We start from the raw sequence: 23,479 nt of genomic DNA on the forward strand, positions 1-23,479 counted from the left end.
TGCTCTGACAGTCATCCCTTTTCCCGTCTCTCAAGAACTCCCTCGTCAGCCTTTCTGTCTTTTCTGTGTGCAGGGCGTTCAGGTTGCGGGACTCGGGACCTTTGCTGTTGTCCAAGAGCAATTCCTTGGCAAACAAGAGCTGCTCTTGGTTCGAAGACCTTTCTTCCAGCTGGACATCGATGAGTTGTGGCTGGAGGAGATCTACTGTCCCACCGAGATCCTCCCTGGTGAGAAGGCAGCAGCCCCCCTCTTCCTGCCCCATGTCCGGAACGGTTTGTTCTCCCTGCTCTTTGGAAAGGCCTGGGAGAAGTAGAGGATTGTCTCCAACGGTCAGGGTACAGCTTGAGTTCCCCGAAAAGAAACCGTGCCCCAGGAGCTGTTTCTCTTAGCGACCCTTTCTCTGGGAACTTGTTCTGAATGTTGCAAGCAACTTGGGCTTGCTGTGGCAGTGAGGATGTTGCTTCTCCTTGCAGATGGCGTCAAGATTGAGCCGCTGAACTACGTGCAGCTATCGCAAGCCACCTCCTTCCCACTGCACGTGGTGAAGAACTGTGTGCAAGAGACCATCCTCTTGTACTGCTTCCTCCTGAGGAGCAAGGAGCACGTCCCCTTTGGCTTCAGGGACATTGGTGTTTTGACGTGCGAAGATGGTTTCCTCTGCATGAAGTTTTATCTGGACTGTGTCAAACGTCTGGAGAGCACTGCGGGCCTGGTTGCACTGCTCCACAGTGTAAGTTGGTGAGGTTTTGAGAGCTACTTCAATTTCTTTGGGAATCCTAGCAAAGGGTGAGCAATCCGACCGCTGTTGGCCAGCCCAGGCACGGCAGGCCAGTCAAATGCCTTTCCCCATGCTTGCCCCCTTAGCTGCTTTCTCCATTAGCAAAGAGAGTTTCTTCTGAGCGTCTGGACGCTTGCCCCTGCAAAAAGCCTGGCAGTGTTACTGTACAGCCTCCATATTCTGCCATGCAGCTCCTCCAGAGCAGAACAAAGGGTCATGGAAGAGGCTTTGGAGGAGGGCTTTGGAGAGAAGGCTTTCTTTTGGCTTGGGAGACAGGTTTGCTTCCTGTCAATGAGAGCCGTGAGAAAACTGCCTCAGAAACCCTCCAGCAGGTCTGTGTCTCTTTGCAGAGAATGTGGCCGGCACATCTGACTGCCTTCAGTGGAGAGACCACCGCTCGCGGGATCCAGATGTTCCCAAGGCGAGTGCATTTCCTCCGCAGCCCTTGGCTGACCCAGCGGGAGGCTTCCCACCTCCTGCTTTGGAACGTGCGCGGTTGGGTCTCCACGCTCAGCATCCAGTCAGGGCTAAGCCCCGAGGAGACTGGTTCCTGGTTAACTAATGCTGAGCTTCGGCTACGAGTGTCTTCACCTGGAGAGGAGGGGCATTGTGGTTGTGTTTCTTGTGCCCGTGCTGCCGCGATTCCCGTCAGAGAGAGTTGCCTGCATGTGGAGGGGAATTTAGGCTACATTTTCTGGTGCTGCGGGAAGATTAACAACAAACCCCATGCATGGACATGACGGAAAAGGGATGCCATGCCTTGTGCAACACCAGGAGGATTACTGCCAGCAAGCTGCAACAGGTAGGAGGCCAGCCTTCTTCAAGCCCGTGTCATCGTTTGTTTTCCAGGTTTCATCTGACTGTGAGGAGAAGGCCAGAGGCCAAAGTTTCCACCACCTCGCAGGAGGAAGCTGCAGGAGAGCGCAGGACCAGAAGAGGTAAGGGAACAGGTCCCTGCTGTCTGGGGGTGGTCCCTGTCCCATGCTGGCTGACTGGAACCAGCTTAAAAGGCATTGCCCACGCAGCTGCTCTGAAGAGCTTCCTCCTTTCCTAGTTTCAGAGTGCCATCCTGACAACCTGCTGCAGAGGAGGAAGAAGCTTTCCCTCCCCATACTGACAAGCTGGGAGCCGGGCACAAGGCAGCAAGATCTGGAGAAGAAGCCTTCTACCAGGTGAGACCCCTGGGGGAAAGGAGGAAGGAGCCACTTGCAGCCACACAGGAGAGATGTCCCCTTTGGACCCACCAGCCGCAGGGTGGCTCCTGACACACGTCCCAGCGGAGGCCGCTGTCTCAACGGATGGCAAGCGTGCAGCACGTTTGCCTGAGACTGGCACACCAGCTTCATTTTCCACCAGGGCCCCGCTCCTTGGGGCAGCTGAATGCAGGGCCTTGTTGCAGAAGCTCTTCTCCCTTCAGGAGTCCCCCCACGTTGCAGCAGAGTCCATCTTCTTGTCTGTGGGAGCAAACGTCCCCTGCCTTCCTTCTAACGTGTCTCACCGTGTCTTAGGATTGCCGTGGCCCCATCTCCCCCGCTGTTTCTTCCAGCCTAAGGAGCTGTGATACCAGATGGAAAAGTTTCTTTCAGGCATTTTTTTCAAACGATATCCCAAACGTTGTGGCAGGCACAAGAGAGTGCTGCGGTAGGGAGATGGCATGACTGCCCTCCTTACCTGATGGCTTTTTCCGATGCTACTGGCTCCCCAGCGATAATCTGTTTTCCACCCGTAAGCGCACCGTGTTTCAGGGCCACAGAGAAGAAGCTAAAGTAAAGCCCGGGTGGGCCATAATGGTGTCTCTCGGGTCCTGTCCTTGCACAAGACACTGCTCCTCTCCTTCTTCCACCACAAGGGGCCTGGATACGGGCATCCCGAGCCTTCCTGAAGGCAGGTGGTGCCACAGCTTCGCGTTTGGCTCTCTCTGTCTCTGCTGAAGTGAACACGGCCAGTCCAATATGCCCGCTCGCTGCGGAACTGCCGTCTGCTGCAGAGGCTGACGCAGCTTGCGAGCACGGACTGGAGACCGAATTCCCCTGGGCTCATGCAGCCTCCTCCTGGTGTCTGTTTGCAGTGTGTTCCCCCCGTGTCCAGGCAGCTCCCCCGGGACGAAGAAGGCAGACAGGCAGGAAACAGCTCCTCGAGCCATGTCCACCACCACTGCGCTCCCTGCTCCTGAAGCCTCCAGGAGAGCGCTGCAGGTACCTGCTCTGCCTTGCGGCAATGACCGTGCTGTTTGGGCCTGTACAAAAGCCTCTTTGTGTGGAGCGATCCCGAGCAGGTCCCTTGGGATGCGTTCATTTTCACATTTGTTACCTCCTTCATCTCTTCCTCAGGAGATGGAAGGTGACGTCCCGCACACCTTCCCTGCCTCTTACTGCCTCCCATGTTGCCATGATCCACTTCATTTTGACCAGGGGCCATGGAAAAGGAACAAGGCCTTTCTGGGTCATTGATGGCAGAGGGCTTTGGTCACCGCGGGCTGTTCAGCTGTGTTTGTCACGAGTTGAGGAGCCTGGCCTAGCTTCAGGGCCCCTCATCCTTGAGGGTCAAAGCACTGCTGACAGACCGGCTGAGGCGAGGGGGCAGGAGTGCGGGTTAGGCCTGAGGGACAGCTGAGACCAATCCTGTCTGCTGTTGTGTTTGTTTTTTTTTTTTTTTCCTCCAGGAGGTCTGGAACCTGTCTTGGCAGTGGGACCAGACAGACAGCTCATGGCCCACGTACCAAAAGCAACAAGAGCAAGCCCGGGCAGAAATGGCTGCATGGGAAGCCTGGTCTGAGGGGGAGGACCAACAGATACCCCAGGTACTGGCAGTGATCAACACCGCTGAGAACAGCAGCGATCCTCTCCGCCAGGGCTCCGAGGGCAGCAGGTCCCAGGGTGGTGGGAGCAGGACAGGCTCCAGAGCGCAGGGCAGGGCTTTGCCTGCTCCTCCCTGTGAGGGAGAGGTTGTCAGCAGAAAGTGAGGGATAAAAGCAGCAGCCAGACGTGGGCTGGCAGCGCCGAGTCGCCTGGTTCCCAGGTCCTGCTGCAGGGTCCTTTCAAGAGGTCCTCTGGGAAACAGCACCTGTGTGTCCAGTCCTGTTTGATGAGAGTGTCTTCTCCTTGCAGCGATTCAACAGTCAACATGCTTGGACTCCCCGTCCTCCAGCCCAGCCCAGGAGCAAGGAGGTCAGGAAGAGGTGGAGGAAGGCTGAGAACCCTGCTCCAGCAGAGGATTTGGGAGCAGCAGCCAAGCTGGAGAGACTCCAGCCTGAGTAAGTGTGTGCCGGCTCCGTTCCCGTCCTGGGGCACTGGAGTAGCTGTTGAGCGATGTCAGGACATGTCCAGGAGCCCGGTCCCTGAGTCCTGGGGTGCGGGTCTATCGTTGGAAATGGCAGGATGAGAATGGGAGGCGAGTGTTCTTTAAACATTTCTGGTCAGCTTATAATATGACAGGCCGCCAAAGAGAACTGAATTGTGACTGTAAGTGGAAACCCAACATGGGAGCTTGGAAGTGCGCATATACAAGTTCAAACGGGGCAGACATTGTAACAGGACCATTCGGTAACAAGGACACTCTGTATTATCACGCCCCAATGGGTAAAGAGGGATGGGAAGGTCCTTTTCCAAACGGGACGTGGGCCCTAAAGGGACATTATTGGGTGTGTGGCAAACTACCCGGAAACTGGTCGGGAATATGTTATGTGGGATACATAAGACCCTTGTTCTTTTTATTGTCACAAACACAAGGAAATCATTTAGGAATAAGATTATATGATGACCTGAACAGAATGAAATGATCTATTGATACTTCCTTAGCCGGGGGTAGTGCCCAAAAATGGGGAAAGGATGAATGGCCTCCTGAAAGAATCATACAGCATTATGGGCCAGCTACCTGGAACCCGAATGAGTTGGTATCAGGAGCCCGAGAACCTATTTATAATTTGAACCGAATAATTAGGTTGCAAGCTATCTTCAAAGTTGTAACCGATCAAACAGCGACGGCCTTGGATCTTCTGGCTGATCAATCCACTCAGATGAGGAATGCTATCTTTCAACATAGAATGGTCTTAGACTATTTACTAGCAGAAGAAGGGAGAGTGTGTGGAAAACAGAACGATTCCAATTGTTGTTTACAAATTGATGATAATGGAAAAGTGGTTAAACAGATAACAAAGGAAATTAGGAAGTTAGCCCCCGTCCCAGTACAAACTTGGAAGGGTACGGATTGGGATTTCTTTTCGTGGTTGCCTGGTGGACCATGGGTTGAAAGGATGCTATTTTTATTTTTATGTGGTGTAATGACATTATTGTTTATACCTTGTATGATACCTTGCTTTACATTGTTGGTACTGCGAATAATAAATAGCACCCAATTTGTGATGACTTCGGGAGAGAAAAAAGGTGATGTGTCAATAACGATGCTTAAGAAATGGACACCCCGAGAACTGACTGATGAAATCCAATTGTTACTAACAAAGGTTGAAGAAGAGACACGAATTGATGATATTAAAAAGAAGGGGAGGAATTGTAAGGAATGGTCCAGCAATTCGTGCCACTAAGGGATTTGAAGGTTAACACTGAGGCCTGGGTTTAGGTGATAAGAGAACAAAGGGATTTCTTCAGAGAAAAACTGCTGACTCTGCACGGACGTGCAGTAACTTCTGACATCCGGCCAAGAGACCACTAGATAAGGAGGAAGAATATGAGCCTCCCCGTCCAAGCGGCCCCCGAGAGACTAACAGGGACTGATAAGCAGGCGCACCTGGGAGGACTTCGGATTCGGGAAACCAATTATAATAACCCTGCCTCTTCTAGAAGTAGTAATGAATATGTATTAGCCTAGGAGCATAAAAATCAGCCATCTTACGTAACGGGTGTGCATCTTGGTGGAGCAGAGACTCCCGGCGCACCCAGCGCTGTTTGCTTGCCTCTATTCGTTTAATAAGTTGTAAACTTTGATTGCAGTCCTATTTGGGACTCAGTCATTTATAACACTGCATATAACCATGGCAAGTTGCCGCATCAGGTGCACACGACTTTGGTGGGACTACCCCCTGTGCTGCCCAGTGCTCAGTAAACACACCTACTTTACAATCTTACTGACTGTGGAGTCCGTATTCTGCAAGTCAAGATGTCCGACAGAGGCTGAGAGATCCCTTTCTCCTGTGGAGGCACTCCCACCTTCCTGCCCTCTGCCCACCTCCCTGCCCTCTGCCCAGCCCAGCCCAGCAGCCCAGCGACAATAGCAAGCCCGGGCAGAAATGGCTGCATGGGAAGCCTGGTCTGAGGGGGAGGACCAACAGATACCCCAGGTACTGGCAGTGATCAACACCGCTGAGAACAGCAGCGATCCTCTCCGCCAGGGCTCCGAGGGCAGCAGGTCCCAGGGTGGTGGGAGCAGGACGGGCTCCAGAGCGCAGGGCAGGGCTTTGCCTGCTCCTCCCTGTGAGGGAGAGGTTGTCAGCAGAAAGTGAGGGATAAAAGCAGCAGCCAGACGTGGGCTGGCAGCGCCGAGTCGCCTGGTTCCCAGGTCCTGCTGCAGGGTCCTTTCAAGAGGTCCTCTGGGAAACAGCACCTGTGTGTCCAGTCCTGTTTGATGAGAGTGTCTTCTCCTTGCAGCGATTCAACAGTCAACATGCTTGGACTCCCCGTCCTCCAGCCCAGCCCAGGAGCAAGGAGGTCAGGAAGAGGTGGAGGAAGGCTGAGAACCCTGCTCCAGCAGAGGATTTGGGAGCAGCAGCCAAGCTGGAGAGACTCCAGCCTGAGTAAGTGTGTGCCGGCTCCGTTCCCGTCCTGGGGCACTGGAGTAGCTGTTGAGCGATGTCAGGACATGTCCAGGAGCCCGGTCCCTGAGTCCTGGGGTTGCCTATGACACCATTTGATTCCTCCTAAAGCAGGCATGACCTTGGTTACCGCCAAGGCCTGAAACTCATCACAGGTTGAAAGGGTGGGTGCACGTGGTACCGCATGGGTGCAGGGTCTGGATGAGGGGAGAGGCAGAAGGGGTGTCTGACAGAGGCTGAGGGATCCCTTTCTCCTGTGGAGGCACTCCCACCTTCCTGCCCTCTGCCCACCTCCCTGCCCTCTGCTCAGCCCAGCCCAGCAGCTCAGGCTGGACTGGCCCCAGGGCAGTGCCCGGAGCAGGCTGCTGCAGGGCTCTGGGCACTGCCACCACAGTCCCAGCCCCTCTGAAGGGCACGGCAGCTCCTTGGGGGCACAGAGGGCTCAGCCCCACAAATGGGACATCCAAGGCACAAGACAGTCCCTGGGAGGCCTGCAGCCCCTCCGTGCCATCCCTGGGGGTCTTCAGGCAGCTCCTCCTGCTCCAGGGCCAGGGCAGCTGGGCCCGAGCTGCTGCAGCCAGAAAGGGTTTGCTGGTCCCATTACTTCCTCATCGGCTGAGATCAGGTCTCAGACAAAGAAGAGGCTGTAGCTGCATTTACTTTGCTTAAATATGCTGAGACCCTGGCGATAGCTGATTAGAGAAGTTGAGATAAAGGAGCAATAAAATGAAAACAGACCATTATGTACAGGACAGGAAACAGATGTATGGACAATATATTTCAGACAGGACATTGGAGGACAATATATCTCAAACTGGACATTGGAACACAAGATAAAGAAATAATTAGCAAAAACCAGTCCTTGCGGTTAGGAAGAAAGCAAACTCAGCAGAATCCTGACCAAGGGTGAAAAGTACACTGTGAGGAAGACTTATGGCCTTCCTCTCTGAGACCACCACCCACAGCCCGACGACCACTGCCCAGAATTGATGAGAGGATCTGCGCAAACGCAGGACACAAAAAACTAATTAGCATGAGAAGCGAGAGTAGGCGGGGTTAGATAATGAATATGTATAGGCGTTAATAAAATATTCATCACTCTGCTGTATAAATTTGGGATGGCTTTTCACTTCAGGTATGCACGATAGGCGGAGAGATCCCCCGTGCATCCAGCGCTGCAATAAAGAATATACCACTTAAAGAAATTGGACTATCGATCTTTGAATCATAGCTTCTGCCGAGAGGCAAAACCCCTCTCTCAGCAGAAGGGATGAGGAACAAGGCCTTCATCCTGTTAGCCTGATCGCACAGTGATACCCAGGCACAAAGCTGCCAGGCTGTCACCATGACTGTGGCAGGGTGCCGCCCTGTCCAGCAACAAGTAGCATTTCAGGAGCATCCAGCCCTATTGCTTCTTGTGCAACCGAATGGCCGCCTTCCTGAGCCTGTCGGGCTTCTCGTGCATTCGACACCGCAAAGAAAAGGGAGGACAAGGCGGTGAGGCACAGGGAGCGAGCAAAGACAGGGGCGGGCAGGGGCGCCCCGGGCACACAGGCCAGGTCCCCCCCTCAGGCCCCGAGACGCCCCCAGCCCGCCCAGGACCCCTAAGATGGCGGCGCCCGCCCTGCCTGGTCAGGCGGTTGCACGGTTGCCATGGCAGCGAGCCCCAGCCAGCCGGCAGGGGGTGGGGCTCCCTTTGCCTGGCGGCTCTGGCAGCCAATCGGCGCCCACCAAGCCGGGCTGCTTCGTTCCTCTCCTCTCACTTCTGCACGCTCGTCCTGGGCCTTGCGTGGGGTTGGTCCCGATTGCTCCTGTAGCTTGGGCACAGTACTGCTGTGTGGCAGTCCTGTGACTGCAGGCGGGGACGAGGAAGGGATAAGTCTTTGCCGCAGCCTTTGCATCACATGAAGGGAAGCTGCTCAGGATAGCACCCAAGGGCTTGGGTCTTCTTTCACAGTTGCTGTCAAAAACACTCACCAGAAAACTGACTCTAAATAGGGACCTTGTTTTGCTTGTTTCTACACGGGCTCAGGGTGATAAGGGACGTTTTTAGCCTAGAGAAGAGGAGGGTCTGAAGGGATCTCACCAATGTCTATAAATACGAGAAGTTTGGTTTTTTTTCTTCTTTTTTTTCCCCTTATATTTTTTTTTTTTTTTGTCTTATGAAATTGTTACTATCTGAACCCACGAGTACTCACACTTTTACCTTTTTCAATTCTCTCATTCATCCTGCTGTGAGGGGAGAGGGGAAAAAATGGCTGTGCGGTGCTTAGGTGTCTGGCAGGTTATACAACATCAGTCCCTCTGTGTCTTCCCTTCCTTGTGCATGCTGTCTCCCACCGAATCCCACAGGAGCTGCACAGTCATCTTTTGCCTGTGGACATCTTAATTTGGTACTGTCCCTATGGGTGACTCCAGCTTGACTGATCTCTCACGTTGTGAGGCTCCAGTCACTGTCTACCCTGGGCAAATGCTGTTCCCAGTTGAACTGGTTTGTGTGTGCTCAGCTGTATCCGTGTGTGCACATTTGTGTGTGTGTACGAGACTGTGTGTTTATGTACACGCATGGGTGTATTTGCTTGTTAGCGCAAGAGTGTTGGGTATTCTGGGGCAGTTTCTCCTGGTTGCTGATGCAACAGGAAGCTGGGCTGTATCTTAGGACTGAGGGACCTTTCTTGATGGCCTGAAGGGCAAGGGGATGGCATATGGAGCATCAGGATGTTCTCAGTATGCTCTCTTTTCCCATGGGGCTTGCAGAGGCTTCCAGCCATGCAGAGATCCAAGGGTGTTGCAAGGATCCAAGGGCTTGCTCTTTCTGTGATCACAGCTTCACTCCAGTCCTTCAAGTGTACATGAGCTGAGAAGCCTCGTCCGGTGGTGGCTTTTGAGGTACGGGCCAACAGATAGCTTGGGGGAAACTGTCTCAGGGATGCGTGCTGGCCATAGGAACTGAAGGACAGAAGCAAACAGACACAGCTGCACAGGGTGAGAAGTAGACCCAGCTGGGTTGGGATCACTGCTGCCAAACCCTCTCACTGGGTTCCATGGTTGTGGCAGGTGCTCGGGAAGACTAGGGAACATTTCAAGGACACTAGAGGTTTCCATCTGTCTTTCTAGATCCACCTGATGGTAATTGCTCGGAGATGACAGCAATTCCTCTCCATACTCCCCACCTTGTGCGTGATGGTCCCCCACTGAATCCCCCAGGCATTGCAGAGTCCTTGTGTGCCTGTGGACATCTAAATTTGGCACTCTCCCTATGGAGACTTCATCTTGGGTGAAGTGATCTCTCACTTTGTGGGGCTCCAGTCACTGACCACCCCAGGCATATGCTACTCAGGGAAAACCCCTGGGCTCTTCAGGCAGCTCCCCATTAATTTCCTGGAGGATGTCCTCTGCCCTGACAGTTGTGGGACAGTCACGGCTGTGTACCTCCGTGACTGTTCACCATTTCTGCTGTCATCAGACACAAACAGGTTACTCCTAAATCCTACCCTCGGTCTCTCACAGCTCACAAAATGAGCTTTTTCTTTCCCTTATCCATGGAGCAACAGGCTTTTCGGGGAGCAGCTGCTCAGCCCTGGTCCTGGCACCAGCTTTGAAAGAAGAACCAAGTCTTCAAGAAGTGCACTGGGGAGATGCAATTTTATTAGGCAGATGCTATCACAGAGTTTACTCTGGCCTGCTGTTATACACATATTATAAAGCCTCAAGAGTAAACAGAACAGTTTCATTCCTCAGTAGATGGCTGATGAATAAAGAAACATATTTCTAAGAAATTAGTAAAGGCAGATGATACTGAGGATAACAATTTCAATAATGATAAACAAGGAGCAGGCCTGCAAGGGAAGTCATTTGTGTAGATAGAGGGGAAATTTATCACTAATCAGAAATATCCGTGCAATCACTTTCCTAACAGCACTCTTAAGCTCCTTGTTTCTCATGCTGTAGATGAGGGGGTTCAATGCTGGTGGCACAACTGAGTACAGAACTGCTACCACCAGGTCCAGAGATGGTGAGATGGAGGGAGATTTCAGGTAGGCAAATATGGTCATGCTGAGAAACAGGGAGACCACGGCCAGGTGAGGGAGGCATGTGGAAAAGGCTTTGTGCTGTCCCTGTTCAGAGGGCATCCTCAGTACAGCCCTGAAAATCTGCACATAGGACAGCACGATGAAAACAAAACACCCAGACGCTAAACAGAATCCAACCATAATTATCCAAACTTTCCTGAGGTAGGAGTTTGAGCAGGAGAGCTCGAGGATCTTTGGAACTTCACAGAAGAACTGGTCCACAGCATTGCCTTGGCAAAGTGTCAGAGAAAATGCATTAGCAGTGTGCAGCACAGCATGGAGAAATCCACTGCCCCAGGCAGCTGCTGCCATCTTGGCACAAGCTCTGCTGCCCAGGAGGCTCCCGTAGTGCAGGGGCTTGCAGATGGCAACGTAGCGGTCATAGGACATGACAGTGAGAAGAGAATACTCTGCTGAAAAGAAAAAGAAAAAGAAAAAGACCTGTGCAGCACATCCTGTGTAGGAAATGGCCCTGGTGTCCCAGAGGGAATTGGCCATGGCTTTGGGGAGAGTGGTGGAGATGCAGCCCAGGTCGAGGAGGGCGAGGTTGAAGAGGAAGAAGTACATGGGGGTGTGGAGGCGGTGGTCGCAGGCTACGGCTGTGAGGATGAGGCCGTTGCCCAGGAGGGCAGCCAGGTAGATGCCCAGGAAGAGCGCGAAGTGCAGGAGCTGCAGCTCCCGCTTGTCTGCGAATGCCAGGAGGAGGAACTCGGTGATGGAGCTGCTGTTGGACATTTGATTCCTCTGGGCCTGGAGACCTGTCTGAGGAGGAAAATACAGCAAAATGTTAAGCTAGACCATGTGAGAAAAACATACTCTATTTCTTGTTACGCCTCAAAACTGATGCTCCCCTTTCAGGAAAACCTCTGCTGCAGGTGCCTTGCTAGAGCTCTGGTTGGTGCTGCCAGAGGGTGCTGCTGGGAGCAGGGGATTCTGGACGTCCTTGGCATTTCTGCTGCACTCCAGGTGAAATCTTGTGGGTCCTGTAAGGTAATGACTCTGTCCTTGAGATCAGAGTGAGGGAAGTAATCTGGGTATGGAGGGCTGTATGAGGAGGAAAAAACAGGAAAACATTAGGACAGAACTCCGTGATCAAACCTACTCCATTTCTTGTAGAAACCTCCCAGACTGCCTCTCCCCTTTCAGGAACACCTTTGCAGGTTCCTTTCATGAGCTGTGGTTGGTGCTGGTTGATGGCACCAGTGGGATGAGAAGGGCTCTGGAGGAGGCAGTCCTGCCCTCCACAGTTAGGGAAATGAGAACATGGGCTGTTCTTGGCTTAATTACAGATGAGATACCAAACTATTTACAGCATGCTTGCTGCAAATTCACAATAACTCTCTGTTCTTGTGAAAACCCACCATCCAGACTCCAGTGTGTTTTTTAAAGTTTCCACACCTCATCTAAGGGGTCCTTTTAGGTATATATCCTTGGCGTTTGTCCTGCTCACCCATGGAAATCTTGGAGGTCCTGCAAGGCTAAGGTCACACTCAGGTGTTCCTCTGAATAGAACCTTAATGCTGCTGAGAGCAGAGGAATCTAGGTTCAAAGAGCAGATCTCTTAACCCCTCACCCATGTCATCATATCTGAGGAGGATCTCAGCTCTCTGCTCTTCACCACGGACACAGAGGGATCATAGCATCTGCCCACATACAACCATTCAGCAACATTTCTATGACCTTAGGACTGATGTGTCTTCTCCATGGGGCTGCTAGATAACACAGAGCTGCTAGGGCAGAGCTGTGCCCTTCTGCATGGACACACGCAGCCCAGCAGAAGCCCCATGTAAAGAGTCAAATTTCCTTAGATGTGGTGTCCTGAAGGGAGAGTCAGCTCCTTCCCCACACACAGCATTTTCCAGAGACCCAAAAGTTAGGAGGAAACATGGATGCCTTTTATTCCTAGCATATCTGAGAGACAGGAACATCATCACCAGTTTTTGAGCTGCACACGAATTCTCATCCCCAAAAATCTAGTTAGTCAAAAGAAACTCATGACATTATTATTAGATGAGAAAAGAAGCTAAGGAGTTTGTATGAAGAAGGTGTCGGCAGGGCAGGTGCCCAAATCCCCCCTCCCATGTTGCTTCTGGAAGCAGCTCCCTCTCACTCCCTGCCCATGGCTGTGCTGCCTGCAGCTGTCCCTGCCTGCAGCTGGGTCTCTGTCCCCACGCCTCCTGCCTGCAGGTCACAGCCCCCATCCCACCCGCTGGGTGCTCAGCTCTGCCCTGCAGACACCTCCTGGCAGCAGGGCTCTGCCCAGGGGCAGCTCGCTGGGGGCACGTCCTAGAGACCAGGTCACACAGACCCTGCTGACACTGCATGTGTGGTGGTGGAGCTTTCTAGGGGATGAGGGGAAGGAAAGGGACTTGATGGGAGTCCTTGTAAGCCTCAGTAGTATGGCTTAGGAGTGTCAGCTTTTCTTGGAAATAACAGTCTCTATTTCCATTCCCACAGAGCCAAAGAAGCAAATAGTCTGGAAAGCTGAGCCTGCAGCCTCTAACCCCTGACTGCCTTCTTGCCTTAATACATCCCACGGGTGCTGTGGATCTGTGAGCAGACTGCCCCAGACAGCAGCCTCCCGCCAGCAGCAGGACCCTACCCTGCCCTGCTGGGGGGGCTCCTTCCACCCACAGCTTCTCCCCGCAGCGTCCTGGGCAGCTCCCCGGGCAGGCAGAGTGCTGAGCCTGGCAGGCGGCAGAGGCCCTGCCCCGGCACACAGCCCCTGGGGCACAGCAGGGACCCTGCTCTGCACCACAGCCCTGGGCACCCCTGCCTGCACCCCCGGCTTCTCCTTCCTCCAGGAGCTGCGGCTGCATTGCCCTCCAGCCAGACACTTACCGGGGGTCAGGGCTGGCAAGTGTTCTCCCCCAGCGAGCTCTGTGCATCCTGCCACTTCTGCCTGCCTTTAAGCACTCTGTCTGTGCAGGCAGTGCCCCCAGCCCTGCTGCGCTGGGCAGAGGAGCTGCTCCTGGGCAGAGCTGGCTCTCTGCAGCGCTGCCTGCTTGCCAGGAGCTCCCCTTGGGCCCAGGAGCCCGGCCCAGCTCAGCAGCAGAGGCCCAGCCCAAGGCCTCCCTTGCTCTGCCCCCCACCAGGCTCCCTGCCCATGGCCCTGGGGCTGCAGGGGAACCTGCTGGGAAACAGCCTGAAGGAATCCCTGGGCTTCCCTCCCTCCTCTGGGCACACACACTTCTTGACAGCAGGCTCATTTCTCCTTGCAGAAAACCAATTAAGTGTAACAATCACATCTTCTCTGAGAATTTGTTTATGTCATGGACATGTCCACATGGCCTCATCTAACACCAGCAAGGTCTGCCTGCCTTTTGTACCCTGAGACAGGACTCTGCCTGGGTACAAGAGGTGCTGGCTGGGGATATAATCACTGGTACTTTGCAAACTACATCCTTATAGTCCATGGGACAGTAGGGCCTACATTGAAGAATTCTTGGTTGTGACCAGGAGGTGCTGGTTCATTATGATCCCAGGAGAAAGGCACTCTAGGTCTTGTGCAGGGACAGTTGGCACATCCCCCACCCCCTTGCGCTGCATTGCCTGTGGCCCCACAAGTCAGATGGGTGATGGAACACCTCATTGCTATGCAGACACATCTGTGGCAGGGTGATCAGGGTCATTTTTGGAACTGCACCTGAATCCACCATCCCTACGGAGCCTAAACACTATAGCAGGAGCAGCATGAACAGGTGGAGAAATGTGGGGAAATATCACAGTGCTCACTCTGAGGAAGACAAAGAGGCAGAGAAACCACCCTGAGAGCCTCACCCAGCTGTGCACAGCACCAGGGATGGGCACTGCTGGGCAGTCACTGGCAACCCATCTGTCATGCAAGAGGAAAGGGGAGCATGGCTGCAGAGATGCACCTCTCCTCTTCCGGGGCTCTGGTTGCAGACATGGCAGCTCATGCCCTGAACATCATGACCAGGTTGACATGACCCAGTAGTGTGCACCTGCAGCATAGTCCAGGTGACACAGGACCACATGTATCTCTGTGCAGTACAGTCAGGGGCAGTAGTCCGGCCTTCAGCATACCACAGGCCTCCAGAAATTAGAGACTTGGTCAAGTTATGAGAGAGTGCCCAGACTCGTGCAGAAGAGGAGTTCAGGCACAGTGAGGGGCTGCTGCATCCCAGGTGCCTTCGCTCCCGTCTTTTGAAAAAAGCCCAGGCCCAGGGCAGTAGGCTCAAACCCAGCCCTCCTGGAAGGGCTCCCAAGAGCAAAAACATGTTGGGGCAGGGGGACAGCAGTGACGTCTCCAGCACTCCACTTCCTTTATTCCATGGCCTTTGTCACTATTTGGAGAGGTTCCTGGTGGATTTGTCAGGAACTGCTGGAAAAGAACTGGGCAGAAGGGAGGTGAATGTTTCTCAGGACAAGAAGGGAAATCTCTCATCTCTCTCCCGAGCTGTGCTGTCTCCGTGCTGGTAACCTCCTAGGCCTTCAAATGACATGGGCTGATGTCACAGGGGGATGCACTGCATCACCAGGATATCTTCACTGGAGCAGCGGCAGTGCCGGCACTTTCCTGCAAGGCCTGGTGCCTGCTGGGCACTGCTTGGGTGCTCCCCACCGCTGTCCTTCTGTGGCCAGGAGTGGGGGCAGCAGGCAGCAAGGTTGCACTGGGTGACCCTCGCTGACGGGCGGAGGAGTAGGGGCACCTTGCAGAGGAGCTGTGGTTGAGGAGCCGGGGCGCGCATCCCTTGTCCTGAGCTGAGGGCCAGCAGCAAGCGAGATGGAGGGCTGCTGGAGGGTGACCATCACCTCCAAACTGACTTCCGCGTTCCCAGTGCTCCTGCAGCTCTCCCCCAAAGGTGAGGGTGTCACACAGGGGCTGTCAGCTGTCCAAAGCTGCAAGTCCTGGGATTGGGGGGAAGGGGAGGAGGGGCTGAATGGGGCAGGTGGAAGCTATGAGAGCCCTGCCTGAGAGTCATGCTGGGCTCAGGGGACAATGTGGCAGCCAGGATTCCTGGGTCCTGATGCTAGGGCTGTCCTGAGCCCCAGGACTCCTCTGGCCATGGCTCAGCCTCTTCACGATGGGGACAATCCAGGGCCAGGTTTCCCTGGGAGCTGATGCCTCTTTGGGATCTGGTCTGGTCTGGGAGGACAGACGTCCTGTGTCCCAAAGACTGTTGTGGCCTGCAGCTCCCACAGGCCTCTCAGGAATGTGCCAGAAATGCCTGAGTTGGAAATCAAGCCTTCCTCTTCTACTGCTCTCCTTCAGAGGAACCTCACTTCCTCCCTGCTGTGCAGCCAGGCTGGCACAGCATGTCATGGATGCTGAGATGCCATCTCTGGATGGGCACAACCCTGGTGCTGAACCCTTCCCATACCCCTGCCGTGGTGGTTTTATCTGGCTACACAGGTGAACTCCACGGCAACTGCTCTTTCACTTCCCAACCTACAAGGAAAAGGGAGAGAAAGTATGATGAAAAGAGCTCAAGGGCTGAGGTAGAAGAGGAGGTCACCCGCCAAATATTGTTATGGGCACCAATTATCATCACGGGCAAGACAGACTTATCATAGGCAGATTAATATAATTTATTGCCTATCACCAGTGGACTACAACCGCCAGGAACTACAAGCAAACTAAAAACACCATTCCCCCTATCCACACTTTTATACCTCCTTCCCCTGAGTGGAGCAGGGGAATGGGGATTGCAGTCAGTCCATGACACTTGTCTCCACCGCTCCTTGACGGTCAATCTCTGCCCCTGCATCGCTCCCATGGGATGCCCTCCTTCCTGAAAGGATCCTGCGTGGGGCCCAAAGGATTGAGACAATGACAGATATGACCAGATCATGTTAAAATAAAACCGTTACAAGCATTATATCTGCTTCATAGTCGCTGACCACAATGTGGATTTTTTTTTGTATTTATTTTTTTAACCTCAGTGTGGTAGTTGTGTTTGGCCTCAGAATTGTGTTGGATAGCACATTACATACTGTGTGTTTCCCTGTTGTGCTGTTTATCCCTTGTGGGGCTGGTTTATGGTTATTAGTTTACTCTACTGGGTAATGCTGCCTTATGTTATGATAAAATTACTGGTCATGAGACTAATCTGGTGGTTGTACTCAGCATTGCTGTCACCTCCATACTTGAAGAACCATCTCTCAGAAACTATTCATAATTAACAGTCTTCACCTTTTCTCCTCGGGGAGACAATCTATGGGAGGGATGAGGGGGGACACTTCTCCCTACTTCTTCCCTTTCCCTTTCTCCTTCACCTCCCCCTTTCTCCTCCAGGCTAGTTACAATAGCTCTTCAAAACTTTCAATATCCTTGGGATGTTCAAACCAGCCTCTTCCTATTCTTATTTCTCCTGAATGTGTTTCAGGTTTTGTTTAAGGTTAGGGAAAACTATTTCAGAATGCCACACAGTGATGTGCCTTGAGGCAGGATAGCTATGAGTGGCAGGGAGTGTGGGAGGATATGGGCAGGCACCTAGAACTGTGGGCACCTGCAGTCCCTTGGAACTTCACCCCTGAACAAGTGCAGAATCCTAAAAAATTGGCAGAATGCTTGAAAAAGGAGTGCTATCACCCTGGCAATTCCAAAGAGACAGAAATCAGTGCAATGTGCTGGGGCTTGGCCTATGCTTACTGCGTTGCAATCTACACAACGCCAATCCCTGTGACTGGGCCACAGAACCAGCCTGTGCCTGTATCAGTCATACATATACACAAGAAGAAACAAGAGAGACAAAATCAGCTTGTTTAGCAAGGAAAGAAGCTCCTACTCATACAGGGAAGGAAGAAGAAGAAAAGGCAGACTACTTCAAAGTAGGGCCATCAGAGGAAAAATAATAAAGGAAAAAAAAAAAGGAAAAATCTTCCTCCTCAACTGTATGAACCAATATCTCAGCGATTAGGTGTAAATGTCCCTCTGCCCAAGAGAGGGGGGATATAGTGGGTAGACACCACGTGTCACCCTGTGGTTTTACCTGTATTATTGTGCAGAGGATATAAGCAATTGGGATGCGAAATCCACCTTAACCCTAGAGGCACCAGTAGATGAGATGCAAAGAAAAACAATGGAAAAAAGGGGTTCTTCCAGGAAAATTGCTGCTCTAATTTCCACTGGGCAGTTCCCCAGACAGAGTAATGATTGCTGTGACCAGGACTAGAGGGGCCCCGCCTCAGCCAGGGGGAGGAAAGGGATAATTGGCTTTATTGGCCTCTGTGGATTTGAAGTAGAAGGCTCTAGTGGACACCAGTGCAGAGTGTACCGTGATACCATCAAGCTTGAAAGGGGCAGAACCCATTTGTATTTCTGGAGTGACAGGGGGATCCCAAGAGCTAACTGTGTTGGAGGGCAAAGTCAGCTTAACTGGGAATGACTGGCAGAGCACCCCACTGGGACTCCAGGCAGCCTTTGCATAGACTACCTCAGGAGAAGGTGTTCCAAGGAACCAAAAAGGTACCAGTGAGCTTTTATCATAGCTCTCTCAGAGACGGAAGACTTTAAACAATTGTCTACCTTGCCGAGTCTTTCACAGGACCCTTCTATTGTGGGATTGCTGAGGGTTGAAGTGCCAATCTCTGCCAAAATCATGCACCAGTGGCAATATCGCTACACACAAGACTCCCTGATTCCCATCCATAAGCTGACTGATTGACTGGAGAGCCAAGGAGTGATCAGCAAAACTCGCTCACCCTTTAATAGTCCCATATGGCCACTGCAAAAGTCTGATGGAGAGTGGAGACTAACAGTGGATTATTGTGTCTTGAAAGACATCACACCAACTTCAATAGATGATCGATACTCTTCTGTCCTTATTGTCTTAGCTCTAAGAGCATTTAAATGATCCCTTACAGCGTCTGAATGCTTTTCTTCCAGGGATCATAAGAAACTTTCCTCTGAGAACTTTGCTGGGGATTCCAGGGTAAGGTCCATGGGTAGAAGTGGAGAGGAATAAACTCCCATCACGGCAGCACTGCCAGGAAGCAGCAGGGTTTGGTCTGTCCAGAACTGCTCTCGTTCCACTTCCACGCTCTCCTTCTGAGCCTTTTCTGTTGGTGTAAGCCTGTGTAGACACAGCTGGCCTCCAGAACAGCATTTCCATCCCATAAAGTGATTGTGCTCAGGGTAGTGCCTGAGGGCTCAGGTCTTCCTTCACAGTTGCTGTCAAGAAAATTGCAGTCCAGAAATGGACTCTAAAGAGGGACCTGGCATTCCTTTTCTTCTGGGGATCGTAAGGAACCAGTACCTCCAGGCCAGAACACTCTCTCGGCACCCTTGGATGCAGGTCCTATGGTCCCATGAACTGTTAAGAGTGGAGTTTGCAAAGTAACCACTGATTTTATCCCCACCCAGCACCTCTTGTACTTCTGCAGAGTCCTGCCTCAAGGCACAAAAGGCAAGGAGACCTTGCTGGTGAGACCTGAGTTCATGCAGGGATGTCCATGACACAGCAGCCGTTAAAGTCAAGGGTCATATAGAAGAGGAAGGAAGAGGTTTATCCTATTGAGACAGGGAACAAGGTAAAGCATGTTGATTTTGCAGGTTTTAGCTAACACAGGAAGTATGTTGTATATCAGCCACAAGGACAGGACAGAGACAGGGAGTATGAGGATGGGACGACCCTAAAGATAAGGGAAGAAAAGACTTCATACACACAGATAATAGAACCAGCAAGAACTGTCTTGGACTGCTGAAGTCTGTAAAAGAAAGGAAGGGTCAGAAATTTAGCAGCAAGGTAGACTTCTGGCCTTCATCAAAAGACCACCAGAGTACGCTGGAGGACCACCCAAGGACTCTGGTGCGCATGCGAATAGGGGTGGGAGCCTATGTTAATGATTCTTCGGAGACCTAATGAATATGCAAGAAACTTACATGGCATGGACATGAATATGTGTATATCCCGTTAATATAAGCACACTAGCAGTAACCCTTGGAGTGTGTGTTAGGTGGAGCAATCCCCCACACTCCCAGTGCAGAGATAAAGAATACCTGCTTAATAACTTTGGTTATTGAGTTTTCACTGTGTCACTATGACACATGACTCCTTTTGCTCTGCTGACTTCCTCCATAGGCTGCCCTGAACATAAGGAGTAGGGACAGGTTCACTTGTCCTACATGTGGCATCTGCTGCCATTTTAGATGTTTGCATCTGAACAACTCCTGCCTGTCCTCCATCTCAACTAAGGAGCATTAGTGGGACACTAATTGGCATTAGTGAGGTACCTCACATGCAGGTGCCTGTGTAGTGTACACCTGAATTAACGCCAGAGGAATCCCATCTCCTGTGAGTCTGTGGCAGGCATGGGAGGGAGATGAGCCCTCTTCCAGTCCCAGGAATAACAACCAGCATGAGATGCACTGACTGAATCTGCTGAAACCCATCCGTAAACAGGGGTAAAGGACATCAGTTCCTGACCCTCTCTAGGTGTCCAAACTGACAGCTGCACAAGAAGATGCGATTGTTACACTTAATTGGTTTTCTGCAAGGAGAAATGAGCCTGCTGTCAAGAAGTGTGTGTGCCCAGAGGAGGGAGGGAAGCCCAGGGATTCCTTCAGGCTGTTTCCCAGCAGGTTCCCCTGCAGCCCCAGGGCCATGGGCAGGGAGCCTGGTGGGGGGCAGAGCAAGGGAGGCCTTGGGCTGGGCCTCTGCTGCTGAGCTGGGCCGGGCTCCTGGGCCCAAGGGGAGCTCCTGGCAAGCGGGCAGCGCTGCAGAGAGCCAGCTCTGCCCAGGAGCAGCTCCTCTGCCCAGCGCAGCAGGGCTGGGGGCACTGCCTGCACAGACAGAGTGCTTAAAGGCAGGCAGAAGTGGCAGGATGCACAGAGCTCACTGGGGGAGAACACTTGCCAGCCCTGAGCCCGGTAAGTGTCTGGCTGGAGGGCAATGCAGCCACAGCTCCTGGAGGAAGGAGAAGCCGGGGGTGCAGGCAGGGGTGCCCAGGGCTGTGGTGCAGAGCAGGGTCCCTGCTGTGCCCCAGGGGCTGTGTGCCGGGGCAGGGCCTCTGCCGCCTGCCAGGCTCAGCACTCAGCCTGCCTGGGGAGCTGCCCAGGGTGCTGCGGGGAGAAGCTGTGGGTGGAAGGAGCCCCCCCAGCAGGGCAGGGTAGGGTCCTGCTGCTGGCGGGAGGCTGCTGCCTGGGGCAGTCTGCTCACAGCTCCACAGCACCCGTGGGATGTATTAAGGCAAGAAGGCAGTCAGGGGTTAGAGGCTGCAGGCTCAGCTTTCCAGACTATTTGCTTCTTTGGGTCTGTGGGAATGGAAATAGAGACTGTTATTTCCAAGAAAAGCTGACACTCCTAAGCCATACTACTGAGGCTTACAAGGATTCCCATCAAGTCCCTTTCCTTCCCCTCATCCCCTAGAAAGCTCCACCACCACACATGCAGTGTCAGCAGGGTCTGTGTGACCTGGTCTCTAGGACGTGCCCCCAGCGAGCTGCCCCTGGGCAGAGCCCTGCTGCCAGGAGGTGTCTGCAGGGCAGAGCTGAGCACCTGGCGGGTGGGATGGGGGCTGTGACCTGCAGGCAGGAGGCGTGGGGACAGAGACCCAGCTGCAGGCAGGGACAGCTGCAGGCAGCAGAGCCATGGGCAGAGGGAGCTTCTCCCAGAAACTCAGCGGCAGGGGCGATTTGAGCACTTCCCTGTCATCCCTGTACTGCTGACGCCTTCACAGAAGAATGCTCTAGATCTCCTCTCCTCCATAGCATAGACCTCCAAGCATAATGTCACTGGAACTTGGACGTGAGTTGCCTTTTGAGTCAATACTGTAGTTCTTTAGAATTCAGGTGCAGCTTAGACAGTGATGCTCCACGTTCTGTCATGCAGATACATTAATGAAGGAAAAGCATCCATGTCCCCTCCTGACATGGAGTGCTCTCAAAATTCTTTGGGGCTGTGAATAGGCTGACTCTACCTAAAGGTCACCCCACCTTTAGGGCTTTCCACTCCTTTCCTGCAAAGGTTCTGCTGGGCTGCAGGCTGCCCTCCACTAGGGCACAGTTCTGCCATAGCAGCTCTGTGGTATCCATGGAGAAGACACCTGATGGCTAAAGGCATGGAACTGCTACTGGACATCTCTACGTGGTCAGCTGCAATGATCCCTCTGTCTCTTGCTAGATGGGGAGAACTAAGACCATCCCGAAGAGCTGAGGAGACTGGAGATTTGCACTTTGAAATTGGATGCCTTTGCTCTCAGCAGACTCTTCTCAGGTTTGTACAAGAAATATAGTTTTCCTCACAGAGTCTAGCATAACATTTTGCTGTATTTCCCTCCTCAGACTGGTCCCCATGCCCAAAGGAATCAAATGTCCAACAGCAGCTCCGTCACCAAGTTCCTCCTCCTGGCATTCGCAGACAAGCGGGAGCTGCAGCTCCTGCACTTCGGGCTCTTCCTGGGCATCTACCTGGCTGCCCTCTTGGGCAACGGCCTCATCCTCACAGCCCTAGCCTACGACCACCGCCTCCACACCCCCATGTACTTCTTCCTCCTCAACCTCGCCCTGATTGAGCTGGGCTGCATCTCCACCACTCTCCCCAAAGCCATGGTCAATTCCCTCTGGGACACCAGGGCCATTTCCTACTCAGGATGTGTTGCACAGGTCTTTTTCTTTCTCTTCTTCATGTCATCAGAAATTGCTGTCCTTACTGTCATGTCCTACGACCGCTACATTGCCATCTGCAAGCCCCTGCACTATGGGACCCTCCTGGGCAGCAGAGCTTGTGCCCAGATGGCAGCAGCTGCCTGGGGCAGTGGGGTTCTCACTGCTCTGCTGCACACTGCCAATACATTTTCCCTGCTCCTCTGCCAAGGCAATGCTGTGGACCAGTTCTTCTGTGAAATCCCCCAAATCCTGAAGATATCCTGTGCACACTCCTACCTCAGGGAAGCTGGACTTCTCACGTTCATTTCCGTTTTAAGGGTTCGGGTGTTTTGTTTTTATTCTTTTCTCTTATGTTCAAATCTTCAGGGCTGTGCTGCAGGGACAGGGTGCAGACAGGGGCTATGAAGAAGCTGCCAGGGCGTGACAGCAAGGACAGGCTCCAAAAAAGAAACTTACATAACTTACCTTTGTGGTGGACATAAGCTTTTAGGAAAGGCAAAGTTCACCTGCAGTTGGTGTCTGCAAGAATGTCAAGCCATGGATATGCACGTGCAGGCAGATATAGCTGAGCACACCCAGACCAACTCCAACTCCTGTCCACTCTCCTCTCCTCTCCTCTCCTCTCCTCTCCTCTCCTCTCCTCTCCTCTCCTCTCCTCTCCTCTCCTCTCCTCTCCTCTCCTCTCCTCTCCTCTCCTCTCCTCTCCTCTCCTCTCCTCTCCTCTCCTCTCCTCTGTCCCACAGGATTCTTCCTCCTTCATCCCTCCCTTTCTCAGCTATAGTCCCTTCCCCACTTATCAACAATTGCCAACTAGATTTCCTCTACTGATCCCTAGTTTGTTGCACCTGTCCCCTCATTTGACAGTTCAGATACCATTGCCTACGTCATTTGGGCCTTTAGTGACATCACGGATGGGTTTCCTGGGCACTGCTGCCTTTGCTAGACTTGACTCCCCAGAGGGTCCCCACTGCTCCTCTCCAGCTCTCTGTGCCGTTTGCCCGTTGCTCACATCTCTGCCCACCAAGGGCACGTGAGATGCTGCTGTCCCTCACAGCCCTGCCTGTACTCTCTCTCTTCTCACACTGTGCTCTGTCACATCCAGCACTTTCTCATGCCTTGTCCCACAGGCTCCCACCCCATGTCCAGGTGGCATCACTGCAGGGCAGCCCTCCCCAGGGGCCCTGGCATCTGCCTGCAGCTTCCACAGCTGCTGCTCTTGATGGCCTCCTGAGGCCTGCCTGCTCCTGGCCCATCGCAGTGTTGTGAGGAGGTGACCTCAGCAGCAGCAGCCC

The 23,479-nt window shown here is 53.0% G+C and overlaps 2 protein-coding genes across 8 annotated transcripts in view; one reads left to right on the forward strand and one right to left on the reverse strand.

Annotated features, from left to right (window-relative positions):
- Window positions 1-4,121, forward strand: part of LOC121062742 (coiled-coil domain-containing protein 81-like) — a 137,814-nt gene extending 133,693 nt beyond the window's left edge. For 2 of the 7 annotated variants that reach the window (XM_040542935.1, XM_040542934.1), the window contains 3 exons: window positions 74-227; window positions 474-730; window positions 1,129-1,566. In XM_040542935.1, coding sequence (XP_040398869.1) covers window positions 74-227; window positions 474-730; window positions 1,129-1,518 — 801 coding nt within the window. In that variant the 3' untranslated portion in view covers window positions 1,519-1,566. Of the gene's footprint in view, window positions 1-73; window positions 228-473; window positions 731-1,128; window positions 1,567-1,627; window positions 1,717-1,832; window positions 2,133-2,286; window positions 2,526-2,846; window positions 3,647-3,885 lie in introns of those variants that run through there. The other 5 variants (XR_005815681.1, XR_005815682.1, XR_005815683.1 and 2 more) reach the window with 5 other exon arrangements.
- Window positions 4,122-9,903: 5,782 nt separating this feature from the next.
- Window positions 9,904-11,385, reverse strand: LOC121062744 (olfactory receptor 14C36-like). The gene has a single exon (XM_040542937.1). It carries the CDS (start codon window positions 11,348-11,350, stop codon window positions 10,394-10,396), a length of 957 nt encoding a protein of 318 aa, XP_040398871.1. The 5' UTR covers window positions 11,351-11,385; the 3' UTR covers window positions 9,904-10,393.
- Between the last annotated feature and the right edge of the window lie 12,094 nt (window positions 11,386-23,479).

Source organism: Cygnus olor, chromosome 34 (assembly GCF_009769625.2).
Source record: "Cygnus olor isolate bCygOlo1 chromosome 34, bCygOlo1.pri.v2, whole genome shotgun sequence".
In the NCBI taxonomy this organism is placed as follows: Eukaryota; Metazoa; Chordata; class Aves; order Anseriformes; family Anatidae; genus Cygnus; species Cygnus olor.

Coding starts and splice junctions, on each gene's coding strand:
- LOC121062744 (XM_040542937.1), bottom strand. CDS start 11,350: ATGTCCAACAGCAGCTCCATCACCGAGTTCCTCCTCCTGGCATTCGCA.